Genomic DNA, 14695 nt, shown 5'->3' with positions numbered 1-14695 from the left:
AATGAAAGTAGGATGGCTCAAAGGAAAAAAATAATAGCTTTTTTGGAGGAGAGTAGAAAGCAGGAAAGGTTGATCACAGAAGTCTTTTTCAAGCTTTCTGACTGTGACCCATAGTAGAAAAGACAATTTATATCACAATACAATACTTAGTGGCCATGATGCCCTCTGATATTTTCTATTCTACTTCATTAAAAAAATGCAGATTGACATTTTTAACTAGTTTTGCTTTAAGTTGATTTCACCATTCAATGGATCATGAGCCATGGCTTGAAAAATACTGGGTTAGAGGTTACAATTTTGAGATCATCTGACCTGAAACGTCATGGAACACTGCTCTCTGTGCTTTATGACTAGGTTCCTTCTCAATGATATTTACCTCTTCTTTTTTGAAGGCAGCCTTGTCTTCTTGGGACTTTTCTCTTTTAGCTGGCACTTTAGCCCCCCTTTCTTCTTCCTTTTTATTTTCAAGAATGGTAAGGTCACTTATTTAAAAGCAAGAGTGAGAGGGTGCTCAGGTCACTCTGCATGTGGCGTGAAGTGACTTCTCTGTGGCTGTACCAATACTCACATTTCCCCAGTGCCACTGGTTCTAAACAGCAGTGTGGGATAGTTTCCTCCCACCAAATCTTTCCTCATGTGCCTGCCATCGTGCTCACTGAAGTCCAGCGTGATGTGGTGCTTCTAGTGAGTGTTGAAAACCTCGTGAGTGTTTGGTGCATCTAGTTCCTGATCATCTCTTATGATAGCTGTGTTTAGGAGCCCCTTGTAAGAAGCAGAAGTGAAAGATGACTTGAGTGCAATGCAGACTTAGCGACAGAGAGTTCTCTTTGGAAAGCTGAATACACAAGCACCTCTTTTCTGGTTAGGTATAGTGCTTTTAATGTAGCCTTGCAGACAGAGGAAAAAAAAATGTTTCTTAGATTACAGACATTCCCCCAGTCCCAGTCCACTCTTCTTATGCTACATAAATCTGTATCACCCAGATGGTAAAAGAAGCAAAATGTGCTTGTGATTACCAATCAGTTTTAAGTTGATGCTGCCCCAGATGAATGGCTTTCTGCAAGTCTACATTAGGCTCAGGTCTACATGACGGCAAGTCAGGGTTTTGACCTTTTTTTTTTCTTAAAAAAAAAAAAGGTCCAAAATGGCCCTTTCCCTTCTTTATTACCAGTTAATTTCAAGGGGGTTATTTTTGCCTTCTTAAGATATTTCTGACCATGACTCATCATGTCAGTTTCCTACCCCAACTTTTAGCATCTTTTATTAGATGCCAAACATGCAGATGAGGTGAGGACTTATGGTCCCCCTGCCTCATGTAGACCTGTGCAGAGAGGTAAGTTGTTAGAAGGAGTGAGTTTAGATGCAGGTGCAGAATCATTTCAGTGCAGCACCACCACACTTGTCGTCTTTGGGTTAATTCATTTTTTCTGGTATTCATAGCAATCAAGCACAGAGCAATTCACTTCTCTCTGGTTGTACCAGTAAATTTGGTTGGTGGAATATTTACCTCTCAGTTGATTGCTCTATGCTTGCATATTGCTATGACCGAAAAAAAATGAACAGCTTGCCAAATGATTAAGCACGTGGGGCCTTAAGAATGTGGCCTCAGTCCCAAATTTGATGTGCATTACATTTCTCGCAAGTTGCAGGCATCACACACTTGGTGCAAAAGGTTTACTGTACCTGTTTCTTTGGGACAGCTGTATGAGGTTTATCTTCTTGTACTTTCTTTTCATTGACCCCCTTCCCTGCTGTTTTCTCCTCTACCTTTCCCCCTTTAATCTTTTTCTCTTGTATTTGCCCCTTTTTCTCTTCTAGTTGCTTCTTACGTTTTTGCTCTTCTATCTTAGCTCGCTCTTCTTCCTCTGCCTTTGCCCTCTGCCTCTCCTCTTCTGCCTTTCTCTCCTGCTCCCTGATCCTGTTCCTCTCCTCTTCTGCCTTTCTCTCCTGCTCCCTGATCCTGTTCCTCTCCTCTTCTGCCTTTCTCTCCTGCTCCCTGATCCTGTTCCTCTCCTCTTCTGCCTTTCTCTCCTCCTCCTTAATCCTGTCCCTCTCTTCTGCCTCCCGTCTTTCCCTCTCTTGGGCAGCTGCTTTTTCTTCTGCTTCCTTTTTTGCTTTCTCCTCTGCTATGATTCGGTCTTGCTCAGCTTTAATTCTTTCTCTTTCTTCTGCTTCCAACCTGGCCCTTTCTGCCTCGGCTCTTTCCCTGGCTTCCTCTTCCATCTTTTCATTTTGGAGAATCTCATCTGAGCCCCTTTCCCCCTCCTCCTCGGTCTTAGGCTCATCTGCACTGATCTGCCCATTTTTCAGTGGCATTACTGTTTCCGGCTGGGTGTCTGCTGTTTTCTCTTCTACCACCACCTCTACCTGATTTTCTTCAATGCTCCCTGGCTTTGGCTTCTCTTCTTCCTCTTCCTCCTTTTCTTTCTCTTCTTTCTTTTTCTCTTCCGCTCCCATCCAATCATTCTTCCGGTGTGACTTGGTGACTATTTCCGTTTCCTCCAGCTCCTGTTTTTCCTGGCGACTTTCACTTTTTCCTTCCTTCTCTGCCATTTCATTGTCTGTTGTGTTGTTTTGCATTCTTCTGCTGGAGAGCGACAAACTTGCATCTGTTATTGTTGGGTCAAACTCCTTCTGCCGTTCCAGGGCTTCCTGGAGGCGCTTTTGGCGTCTTTCCTCCCGCCGAGCCAGTCGCTCCAGGAGAGCAGCCTCATCATCGCCCTCCACCTGAGTGTTGGTGGTGGCTGTCTTGATCTCCTCGTCAGGCACACTGGACAACAGAAACAACACCAAGGACAGCTTTCTGATTAATCGGTCAGCTGGATTCATGTACTGTGCCACGTGGGAACTATAGCAGATACATAGAGAAATATATATACACACACTCCCCATATATAACCCCATATTAGTACATTCCTGCTTAGCTTTCAATGACAGCATATGCAAACCTTTGTCCATGGTCTTTCTCTGGCCATGGTGAGTCTATTCTGTAAACAGAAGAGCTGAGTATTAATGCCCCCTGGGCACTGTGCCTCTAGCAAAAATTGATGAGCATTAGTGAATAAATACCTCAGCTCCCCTCACCTTTGGAATCAGATAGCTCTGAGGTACCTGCACCACACTGGATGTTAGAACTCCCAGTGCAGTTAAGCTCCAGACACTCACAGTGGTAATTTTCTCAGAAAGAAAACCTTTATTTGGTTGCGCTGCCATCTCTGCCTCACTTTTCCACACTGCTACCGGCTTTTCCTAGGATCACTTTACAAATAAACTGTTTGTGCTCAAATCTTTGTTTCAGAATCTGATTCTTGGAGAACTCAAATTAAGACAAGGACCAAACTGAAGAAACAAATTCCTCTCATATCATATAGTGTTCCCACATGTTGCCAAGTCATCTGGAATTCCTGATCTGGATTTCTGGAACACAAAGTACTTTGAGAGGAAGGGAGTGTATGTATTAATAATAGTGCAGAGATGCTATACTATACTCAAGCTAATAACCCCCACGGTGGGGACAGCCAATTGTCCACCACAATTCATGGTCCTCTTTCCTTAGTCACATGGAAATCACTGCCCATCAAGTCATTGCCTAACCCTCCTTTCTTCCTTGCATTTGGGTGGGGCCACAAGACCAATAATTCCAATGAAGTATGAGCAGAAGTGAGACGTCCAGGCCAGGACAAATAAGACGCAGAGGTACATTCTCTTCCTTTTCAATCTCTGTCTGCTGGCTAGATCAGAGAACTCCAGAGCCCCTGAGGTTGATAGACTCACAAGAGGAAAGAAGATAGTGGACCAGTTCTACCAATCAGAAATACCCAATTTGGGAACTCATTGTTAAAGCAGCTGACGTTACCCTAACTAATATATATGTAATATACCATCTACATTCTTTGTCAAGATTTCCATGAGTAAAGGGGCTCTTGCCCTTCTTTTCTACAGTAGACAAAGAACAGTTAGATTTGATGTTTATCAAATAAGAAGAGAAAATCCCTAAAAACCAAATTGCAGCATGTCCATCATCATGCTCACTACTGTGGGATGCTGGCTGGACACTGCCGAAGCCAGGGACACTGCAGGAAACAACCAGTCATGTGATACTAGGCCTGTGACCAAGTTGGAAAAGTATGTCTTGCAGTGTTTTGAAACTCCATCAAATTTCATGGTTCATACCAACCTTGGCCCTTTCGAAGTTCAAGTTCACTTAATTTTGGAAAAATACACTTCACCTTTAACAATAAGAAATGGCAGAGTAGAGGCTAGATTTAAACTTTCTTGGCCTTCGCTGTTGTTGTAAGGTACTGTGTTGATGAATTAGACACAAAAGGGTTAAACATCTCTGAAAATGCAAATAGTTTAGAATTTAAGGGGGAAAATCTATGTATATGAGACATTCGGATCAACTGAATTTAAATAATTTTTAAGAGGTATGCCAAATTCCAAAATGCTAGTTGGCTTAAAGAACTCTTAAGAAACAACAGACTCTACTGAATCTTTTTTTGCTATTTGCTATTTATAAATCAGGACAGCTATTATCAGTAGAAGCTGAGTACCAATTACAGTTGCTTAGCCCCAAGAAGCAGAGAAGGCAATGGCAAGCCACTCCAGTACTATTGCCTAGAAAATCCCATGGATGGAGGAGCCTGGTGGGCTGCAGTCTGTGGGATCACTAAGGGTCGGACACGACTGAGTGACTTCACTTTCACACATTGGAGAAGGAAATGGCAACCCACTCCAGTGTTCTTGCCTGGAGAATCCCAGGGATGGGGGAGCCTGGTGGGCTTCTGTCTATGGGGTCACACAGAGTCGGACACGACTGAAGTGACTTAGCAGCAGCAGCAGCAGCAGCCCCAAGAAGAATACTTATTCTTCACATCAGAGGTAAATTACATGAATATGAGCTATTAAAAAAAAAAAGAATTTTGTACTCAATCAATAGCATGAAATAACTAGTAACAGTAAATTGTGAATGAAGAGAAATAGAAGTAGGAGCAAGATTTTAAAAGCAAGAAAACTACAGGCACTAGTAACTTTTTACGGCATTGTTGATTACTCCCTAATAGCCAGATTCATGGAAGGCCTTAAAATGTAAAATGTCGTGTTTAAACTCTTTTTTCTCATCTTCCTCAGCTCAAAAATGGAAAATGAAGTGATGACCATGCTGCTCTGATTTACAAGATTCTGCTACATCTTCCTAATAATGGTCAAGATTACTATGTGCATTTTACATGTGTTATCATCTCATTTAAATTTAATGACATGCTTAAAACAAAAGTATAATTTTTATTTCCATTTAACTGAAGAAATAGAGTTAGTGAAGGGAGGGTCAGGTTGGGATTCAAAGCCAGGTGGTGAACCCCAAAGAATAAACCTCAACCTCTTGGCTATACACCCTCCCTAATTAGGAGCTACTTACTGAGGGATGAGGTCTGTTTGTCCACCTAACCAAGAAACTTCCTAATTGAGTCATCCTGCCAGCATTTTCACGACTGCCTTCAGAAACCTTCTGTGTACCCACTGAAATTCACGTTAAAGAGGTCAGAACTCTTTCCCTTCAGAATTTTCTACATAGATTGAATGCAGGGGATTATCAAATACAGTTCCCTCCCAACATGCACAAAATAAGAGAATCTAAAACCAAAACCACACAAAAGATCTTATATGATGATTTCATTACATGTAACCATTCCATAATTTTAAAATAAAATTATCTTTTGCTCCATTCCCCCTCAAACACCCTCATCTTTTCTGCACCTTGGAGCATATACATGACATATACTAACTATTAGCATAATGCACTGAGTGACCTTGCATGTGTGAACTTTTAAAAGTCCCTTTAGAAGAAGTTAGGGCTTCCTTGATGGCTCAGATGGTAAAGAATCTGCCTGCAATGCAGGAGACCCTGGGTCAGGAAGATCCCCTGGAGAAGGGAATGGCAACCCACTCCAGTATTCATGCCTGGAGAATGCCATGGATAGAGGAGCCTGGTGGGCACAGTCCATGGGGTCGCAAAGAGTTGGGCACGACTGAGCAACTAACACACATCGAACTTACTACTAAGAGATCTCGACTTTCCTGATTTCCAATCGGACTGGTGTAGGGAAAAATGCAGTACTAAACTCATAAGCATGTTTGAATAACTACATTAAATTAAACAGGATTCTGCACCTTGCAGAATATTACAGAGAATAGAGAATACTGGGTTAGGGTGTATATTAGGAAGAATAAGAAATCTGTAATTCATGACTACTTTTAAAACTGAAGTATTATCTCTGCTTCTGGTAGGTACAGAGGACTATTAAACTAATATATCTTTAGTTCAGAACAGATAACAATACCTTAAAGAATGAATGTAAATAGTTTTCCTTATTTAAGAATATGATCCATGATTTTTAGTAAATAAAAAATTTACTAGATTACAAATAAAATATCCTTCAATTGGGGTGTGTTTAGGGGATGGGATAGGGGGTGAGAAGAAAGGAGTATTGGTGTCCTGATGTCTAAATCAGATCAACTGTCCAGTCTGGTGAGTTGCCAATAATGGCCACACAAGAATTAAACAAGTTAGAAAGAGTGAAAGAGATTGAGTTGGGCTGAGAAAGGAGTGCTTTGCCCAACATATTTCTTTCATCAGACTGGCTAAGAAGCAATTGAGAAATGTGCCCTTTTGAAGAGGACAGTACCTGTTCTGGGTATTGACCTCCACCTGGTCAGTCACCTGCCCCAAGGCTTCTTCCTCTTGCTTCTGCCGCAGCCTTTCCTGTCGGGCGCGGCGGCGCCGTTCCCGGGCGGCCTCTTCCTCGTCATCGTCATTCCGCTGGTAGGCGATTCTGCAACATTGAAAACACCACCTCTTGAGTCAAATGCCAACCATCTTTACCAGCATCTTGGCAGGATCGACCCTGAACGTGACTACTTACTGAACCACAGAGTTCTAAGAGGACGGTTCTGTTTCTTAACATTTAGAGAACTGATCTGATGAGTTTTTAAACTTTTAAGTATATGAAAAGCATTAGTCCAATAGCTACAGAGGATAATTGACAATGATCAAATAACAGCTTAAACTGAAAAAATTTATACAACAGTAACTGCCTTTGAAGATTGTGGGTTAGCTTATTTAGATTTCTTTACTAAGCTGATGATTAGTAAAGATTTAGAAGCAGAAATCCAAAGAATTGAACTGAAAGTAATCAAAACACTTCTCGAAAAGATTCAGCATGTTGTATGAATTATTTGTGGATACATTTTCACAGAGGTCAGAAAAGAATCAAGTTATGTTACCAAGCCAGGAATCTGGCATTAACAAGCCAAATAGCTAAGTAAGAAAACCAGAGCAGGATATCCTCTTTGCTTGGATTTATTTTTTCCCTTGTCATTCCTTTTCATGGAAGAAAGAAGGTATCATTGACAACTGAGAAGAGGCTTCACTCTCAGGGCAGTGCCCTCTATGTATATGTGTGTGTGCTCATTGTGACCGACTCTTTGTGACTCCATGGACTGTAACCTGCAAGGCTCCTTTGTCCATGGGATTCTCCAGGCAAGAACACTGGAGTGGGCTGCCATCTCCTCCTCCAGGGGATCTTCCTGACCCAGGGACCCGACCTGCGTCTCTTATGTCTCCTGCACTGCAGATGGATTCTCTATCACTGAGCCACTGGCAGTGCCCTCTATGGTCCCCTCTTATTTTTTGTTCTAAAACTGCCTTAGTGTCCCACCACCCTCACACTGGGCACCTCATGGGAGCTTACAGGTGTGTATTTAGATAGAACCTGTGGGCTAAGGCGTGCTGCATTCCATGGGATCACAAAGAGTCCGACACGACTTAGAGACTGAGCAGCAACAGCAACAATAGCAAGTAGAAGAGGCAGAGAGGGTTTCACAGGCATATGTGATACTTAGCTTTCCTAGTCTATCTGAAGCAGAGAGCTATTTAGGGAAGTTATGCAATTGGAATCACTAGTTAGATATGTTTCCTCTAATATTTATTCCCAAGTAAAGAGTTGGAGCTGGAGTGCTGGAGATGCCCAGACGCAAACGGAGAAGGCCTACGTGGTTAACCTGGCTGTTCTGGAGGGAGGACTTTGACAGATACAGAGCGCTGAGAAGGCACGGCAGTGCTGGGTGACCTGATGGTTCCATGGCCTGGGATGCAGCTGCCTTGTGCACCAGACTGCTTTTTACATTGGAGAGCTCACGTGCTTTTTTTTTTTTTTTAACAGTGTTACTTACATATCTACAAATAGAAAATGCAGATACGTAAACATTACATGCCTATCAATCACGACTAAGCTAAAATAATTTACAAATGAAATCATACAGTTTATACCAACAAAACAAACCTAACAGAACAGATGAAGTTTGCTCCTGTTGGATTTACAAACTAGGTATTTTTAGATCCAGTACTTTATCTTTTGACTTCAGTAATACAAATGCTATGAATGTTTTTGGACCTAGGTATCTTACAAAATAAGATGAACAGTTCTGAAGGTTGGTTGGTTTGCTCTTTGCTACTTAAGAAACTCTGACTTCATACTTGCTAAAATGTGCTGGTGTGCAATATTCAAATGCCAATATAAATAAACTCTTACTTAGTAATTCTATAAAGCTGACTGGTTTATTTCCACAAATATGGAGAGAAGGGTTGTGTGATACAGTTAAAGGATAACTAGATTAATATTCAGAAAACCTGGTTTATACAACTGGTCTCTCCCTAGCCTGCAGCTCTTTGATTAACTTGTGTTACACTGCCTTGTCTGGAAGTGGGTGATAATCAAAAGAAATCATGGGTGTGTTGTGGTAAGGCAAGCTACACTGTAGTATTTTGTCGTTATTAGGAAAGTGCAGTGGAGGAGCTGCTTTGTGAGGAAAGATGAGTTCAATTTTAGACTTGTTGAATTCGAGGTGACAGCATGACATGATTCAAATGTTCCTTTCTAATTCAATCACATTGTAGTTTGCAGTCAAAAGCCCTTCCCAGTGGTTTGGCTTCAGTCTTCAGATTCTTGGCTTCATATTCCTTTGGCTTATTTCTCAATAGACAACTTTAACCACAGCAGGGAGAATGAGTCCTTAATGACGGCTTCCCAAGCTAATCAAACAGAGTCTTAATTTGCCCTTCTACATCTCTGGTTCAGCCATGAGGTCTTGGCTATTACTTGGGGCCTTCCTTTTCCAAGACAAGCAAGACACAAAAAAGCTCCATATGGGACACTTTATGCCAGAAACAAAACTCTCCCCTCTCCTAAAAATGGAATCTCATTTGCAGCCATTAATTTCCCATTACACTTGAACAATTTGAGATGTTACTGTCTCCTCCCACCCACCCAATGAGCTTCATGGTGGAGGCTGTTGGCTTTTAGTTCTGACACCACCTAGATCGGCCATCTGTCTTGGCCAGGTCACACTCAATCTTCCTTCATCTCAGATTCCTCATTGGAGGAGTGACCTTGAACAACCAGATCATCTCCACTGTCTCTTCTTACTTCATATGGCTTCAGTTCAGTTCAGTCACTCAGTCGTGTCCGACTCTTTGCGACCCCATGAACCGCAGCACGCCAGGCCTCCCTGTCCATCACCAACTCCCAGAGTTCACCCAAACCCATGTCCATTGTGTCGGTGATGCCATCCAATGATCTCATCCTCTGTCATCCCCTTCTCCTCCTGCCCTCAATCTTTCTCAGCATCAGGGTCTTTTCATATGAGTCAGTTCTTTGCTTCAGGTGGCCAAAGTATTGGAGTTTCAGCTTCAACATCAGTCCTTCCAATGAACAACCAGGACTGAGCTCCTTTAGGATGGACTGGTTGGATCTCCTTGTAGTCCAAGGGACTCTCTAGAGTCTTTTCCAACACCACAGTTCAAAAGCATCAATTCTTCAGCGCTCAGTTTTCTTTATAGTCCAAGTCTCACATCCACACATGACTACTGAAAAAAACCATAGCCTTGACTAGATGGACCTTTGTTGGCAAAGTAATGTCCCTGCTTTTTAATATGCTGCCTAGGATGGTCATCGGAGAAGGCAATGGCACCCCACTCCAGTACTCTTGCCTGGAGAATCCCATGGATGGAGGAGCCTGGTAGGCTACAGTCCATGGGGTCGCTAAGAGTTGGACACGACTGAGCGACTTCACTCTCACTTTTCACTTTCATGCATTGGAGAAGGAAATGGCAGCCCACTCCAGTGTTCTTGCCTGGAGAATCCCAGGGACAGGGAAGCCTGGTGGGCTGCCATCTGTGGGGTCGCAGAGAGTTGGTCACAACTGAAGCGACTTAGCAGCAGCAGCAGCAGGTTGGTCATAACTTTCCTTCCAAGGAGCAAGTGTCTTTTAATTTCATGGCTGCAATCACCATCCACAGTGATTTTGGAGCCCAGAAAAATAAAGTCAGCCACTGTTTCCACATCTATTTGCCATGAAGTGATAGGACCAGATGCCATGATTTTAGTTTTCTGAATGTTGAGCTTCAAGCCAACTTTTTCACTCTTCTTTCACTTTCATCAAGAGGCTCTTTAGTTCTTCTTCACTTTCTGCCATAAGGGTGGTGTTATCCGCATATCTGAGGTTATTGATATTTCTTCTGGCAATCTTGATTCCAGCTTGTGCTTCCTCCAGCCCAGCATTCCTCATGATATACTCTGCATATAAGTTAAATAAGCAGGGTGACAATATACAGCCTTGACGTACTCCTTTTCCTATTTGGCTTACAATTTACCATTACATTCCATTGGTAGACTCTTGTCTAGACACACAATTGCCAGAGCTAGATTTTTGAGGACATTTATTTATTTTTAATGTTTTTTTATTGTGGTAAAATATAATATAAGTGTACTATTTTAACCGTATTTAACTGTACAGTTAGTTCAGTGGCACTAAGTATATCCACACTGTCATGTAACTCTCACCATTATCCATCCCCTGAATGTTTCACCTTCCTAAACGGAAACTCTGTCCCCGTTAAACACTAATTCCCAATTCTCCTTTCCCATCCCCTCACCCCTGGCCCCTGGCATCTACCAGTGCACTTTCACTATGTACTTGACTATTCCAGATATCTTGTATAAGTGGAATCAAACAGTATTTGTCTGTACCTAAGTGTATCGGGGCTTCCCTGGTAGCTCAGCTGGTTTAGAATCTGCCTGCAATGCAGGAGACCATGGTTTGATTCCTGGGTTGGGAAGACTCCCTGGAGAAGGGATAGGCTACCCACTCCAGTATTCATGGGCTTCCCAGTGGCTCGGATGGTAAGAAATCGCCTGCAATGTGGGAGACCTGGGTTTAGTCCTTAGGTTGGGAAGATCTCCTGGAGGAGGGCATGGCAACCCACTGCAGTATTCTTGCCTGCAGAATCCCATGGATGCAGGAGCCTGGCGGGCTACAGTCCGTGGGGTTGCAAAGAGTCGGACACGACTGAATGACTGAGCACAGCACAGCATAGCAATGTGTATTGGGATGTATTTTTAAGGTTAGCTTCATTTATGTCCTACAGATTGTACCTTCCTCTTCCCCTGTGCTATATAGTAGGTTCTCATTAGTTATCTTATTAATACATACGGGTATTAATAAAGAAACATGTTAAAATTGTTTTCAAAGTTAAAAACAAAAAAGGAGACAAAATGATTTCATGGTACTTTGAATTAGAATGTGCCCAGTTGCTGGCTCAATGACTTATCAGTTGACTTTATATGTGAAATTGTGTCCATGCCAAATGACTTGATATGTGTGGAAATTCTTTGAAAGTGAGCCTTCAATGGCAAGCCACTTCAGTACTCTTGCCTGGAAAATCCCATGGATGGAGGAGCCTGGTAGGCTGCAGCCCGTGGGGTCGCTAAGGGTCGGACACGACTGAGCGACTTCACTTTCACTTTTAACTTTCACACATTGGAGAAGGAAATGGCAACCCACTCCAGGGTTCTTGCCTGGAGAATCCCAGGGATGGGGGAGCCTGGTGGGCTTCTGTCTATGGGGTCACACAGAGTCGAACATGACTGAAGTGACTTAGCAGCAGCAGCAGCAGCTTCCTACATCAGCTCTCCAAGGTCAGAGCTGCTTAGCTTTCAGGCCTCTCCCATGACAACTACCCTTCATGCTACTACCAGAGATTTCTTTCAAAATTGAAAAAACTTAATTGTTAAATTTTTTTCTGGCTCCAAAAGTAACATGCATTTATTGTTTTCTTAAACCATTTAAAAATGTATAAAAGAGAAAGTAAAAATCAGTTTCCTAATCACACCCCTCAGATATGAATAGGATTAATATCCAATGTGATCTACCAGAACTTCTCCTATCTTTACATAAAAGTGTTAGTCTCTCAGTCATGTCCAGCTCTTTGCGACCCCATGGACTGTAGCCCACCAGGCTCCTCTGTCCATGGCATTCTTCAGGCAAGAATACTGGAATGGGTTGGGTTGTCATTCCCTTCTCCAGAGAATCTTCCTGACCTAGGGATCGAACCCAGGTCTCCTACATTGCAGGCAGATTCTTTACCATCTGAGCCACCAGAGAAGAACTATGCATGCATAGATATTTTAATTTTTAACCAAGTAGGATCATGATATATACATTATTTTAGAAACAATTTCTTTAATTTACCTTATTTATTACTATTTTAACACATTAGCAAAATATAATTTTCAACAGCAACACAGTATTCTTTGACTGGATGTATGTAGTAGATATATGTATATGGTGTACTATAATCTATTTAACCAGTTTTCTACTGACGGGCAGTTAAGATTTTTCCAAATTTATGTTCTTATAAACAATGCTGCAAAGGACCTCACTATAGATATACTTTTACCACTTCTTCAATTACTTATCTAGCAAATATTCTCAAAAGTTAGAATTTCTGAGTTTATGAGTATGCTCATTTAAAGGCTTTTTGATATACATTGACAAACTGCTCTCCAGAAAGGTATGTCACATGTGAGTGTTAATTTCACCATAACAAGAACTTACTCAAAAAGACAGATGAGAACACAGCATCCTTAATACACCCACATGATAGCACAACTGCTTTAGGCTTTGGTTAAAGACAAAATGTTAACATTTCTGATTTTCCACACACCACATTTACATGTATTGAAATGCTGCTGACTAGTAAAAATCATACCTAACCGCCCACTGGGTTGCAATGAAAGCATAACAATCCATTTGTTCTTTCTGTGAAACTTCAGCAGATGCTGGCAGTAACCAGTCTACTGTATCCTACACTACAAAGATAATTGATGTTCCCAGATGATTCACAAGCAGCGGATTTCCTCTGAATCATCTGAGAAAGATTAAACTATGTTTATTAAAGTTTTAATCAAATGCACTTTATTTAAAAATGAGTAATCCCAAATGATCACTTGATAAGGGTGAAAGAGGAGAGTGAAAAAGCTGGCTTAAAACTCAGCATTCGAAAAACTAACATCATGGCGTCCAGTCCCATCACTTCATGGTAACTAGAAGGGGAAAAAGTGGAAACAGTGACAGATTTTTATTTTCTTGGACTCCAAGATCACTGTGGATGGTGAGTGCAGCCATGGTATTAAAAGACACTTGCTCCTTGGAAGGAAAGCTATGACCAACCTAGGCAGCATATTAAAAAGCAGAGACATCACTTTACCAACAAAAGTCTGTATAGTTAAAGCTATGCTTTTTCCAGTAGTCATGTATGGATGTGAGAGTTGGACTGTAAAGAAGGCTGGGGACTGAAGAATTGATGTTTTTGAATTGTGGTGCTGGAGAAGACTTGAGAGTCCCTTGAAAAGCAAGGGGATCGAGCCAGTAAATCCTAAAGGAAATCAACCTTGAATATTCATTGGAAGGACTGATGCTGAAGCTGAAGTTCTAATACTTTGGCCACCTGCTGTGAAGTGCCAACTCATTGGAAAAGACCCTGATGCTGGAAAAGATTGAAGGCAAAATGAGAAGAGGCCAGCTGAGGATGAGGTGGCTAGATAGCATCACTAACTCACTGGACGTGAGTTTGAGCAAACTCTGGGAGATAGTGAAGGACGGGGAATACTGATGAATGCAGTCCATGGGGTTGCAAAGAGTTGGACTCAACTTAGCAACTGAACAACAATAACAAAATCTCAAGTGATATTGTAAAGCACCTCTTATTAAATCAAATGTTCAATTAACCAGAATCTATGACTTTCCCACCCAGGCTAAGTGTAAGCAGGTTTACTCTGGAGTATTATGCTTTGTTTCTGGGTAACTGCCTTTCCTCATGTTTTAGAGAACACTTGGAGAAGGTTGTGATTGATCTTACTGCAGGAAGGCAAGCGCTGAGGCAGCAAAATGGCACATCAGATGTCTGGGAGAGAGACGATCTTGCGCGTGTGTGTGTGTGTGTGTGTGTATGAATAAGTGTTGACCAATCTCAAAAGGCAATAGTAATGACATGATGTTATTTGATTGTGTCAGTGGTATGAAAAAAGCAGAAAGGACTGGCTTTTCTTCCATTCCCAGAACCACTGCCTAAATATCCTGGTGTTATATTATAAGAAAAAACAGATCTATGCACTGGGCAAACTCTCTTGGAATGCTGTGGCTTTCACACCAAAGACTTTTTAAGTCTTTGCCACCAGACTTCTATTGCCTCAGTGTATTCAAGTAACACAGTAATCATGTTACAAGCTGTGCCTTTTAGATAGAAAGTTCAAATAAATAAAATTTTGCAGACATGGCAAATAATGAAACCACTGAGGAC

General features: G+C 41.8%; 1 protein-coding gene across 5 annotated transcripts in view; it reads right to left on the bottom strand.

Moving 5' to 3' along the window:
- CALD1 (caldesmon 1) overlaps positions 1–14695 on the bottom strand; it is a 232849-nt gene that overhangs the window by 32084 nt on the left and 186070 nt on the right. For all 5 annotated transcript variants that reach the window (XM_055421299.2, XM_055421298.2, XM_055421297.2 and 2 more), the window contains 3 exons: positions 6684–6830; positions 1684–2770; positions 377–454 (listed from right to left, as the gene is read on the bottom strand). In XM_055421299.2, coding sequence (XP_055277274.2) covers positions 377–454; positions 1684–2770; positions 6684–6830 — 1312 coding nt within the window. The remainder of the gene's footprint in view (positions 1–376; positions 455–1683; positions 2771–6683; positions 6831–14695) is intronic.

The sequence above is a fragment of the Moschus berezovskii genome, chromosome 3 (assembly GCF_049115385.1).
Source record: "Moschus berezovskii isolate FMDL1 chromosome 3, NW_MosBer_1.0, whole genome shotgun sequence".
In the NCBI taxonomy this organism is placed as follows: domain Eukaryota; kingdom Metazoa; phylum Chordata; class Mammalia; order Artiodactyla; family Moschidae; genus Moschus; species Moschus berezovskii.
The sequence above is the reverse complement of the archived record's forward strand: the minus strand, read 5'-3'. Positions and strand labels throughout refer to the sequence as shown.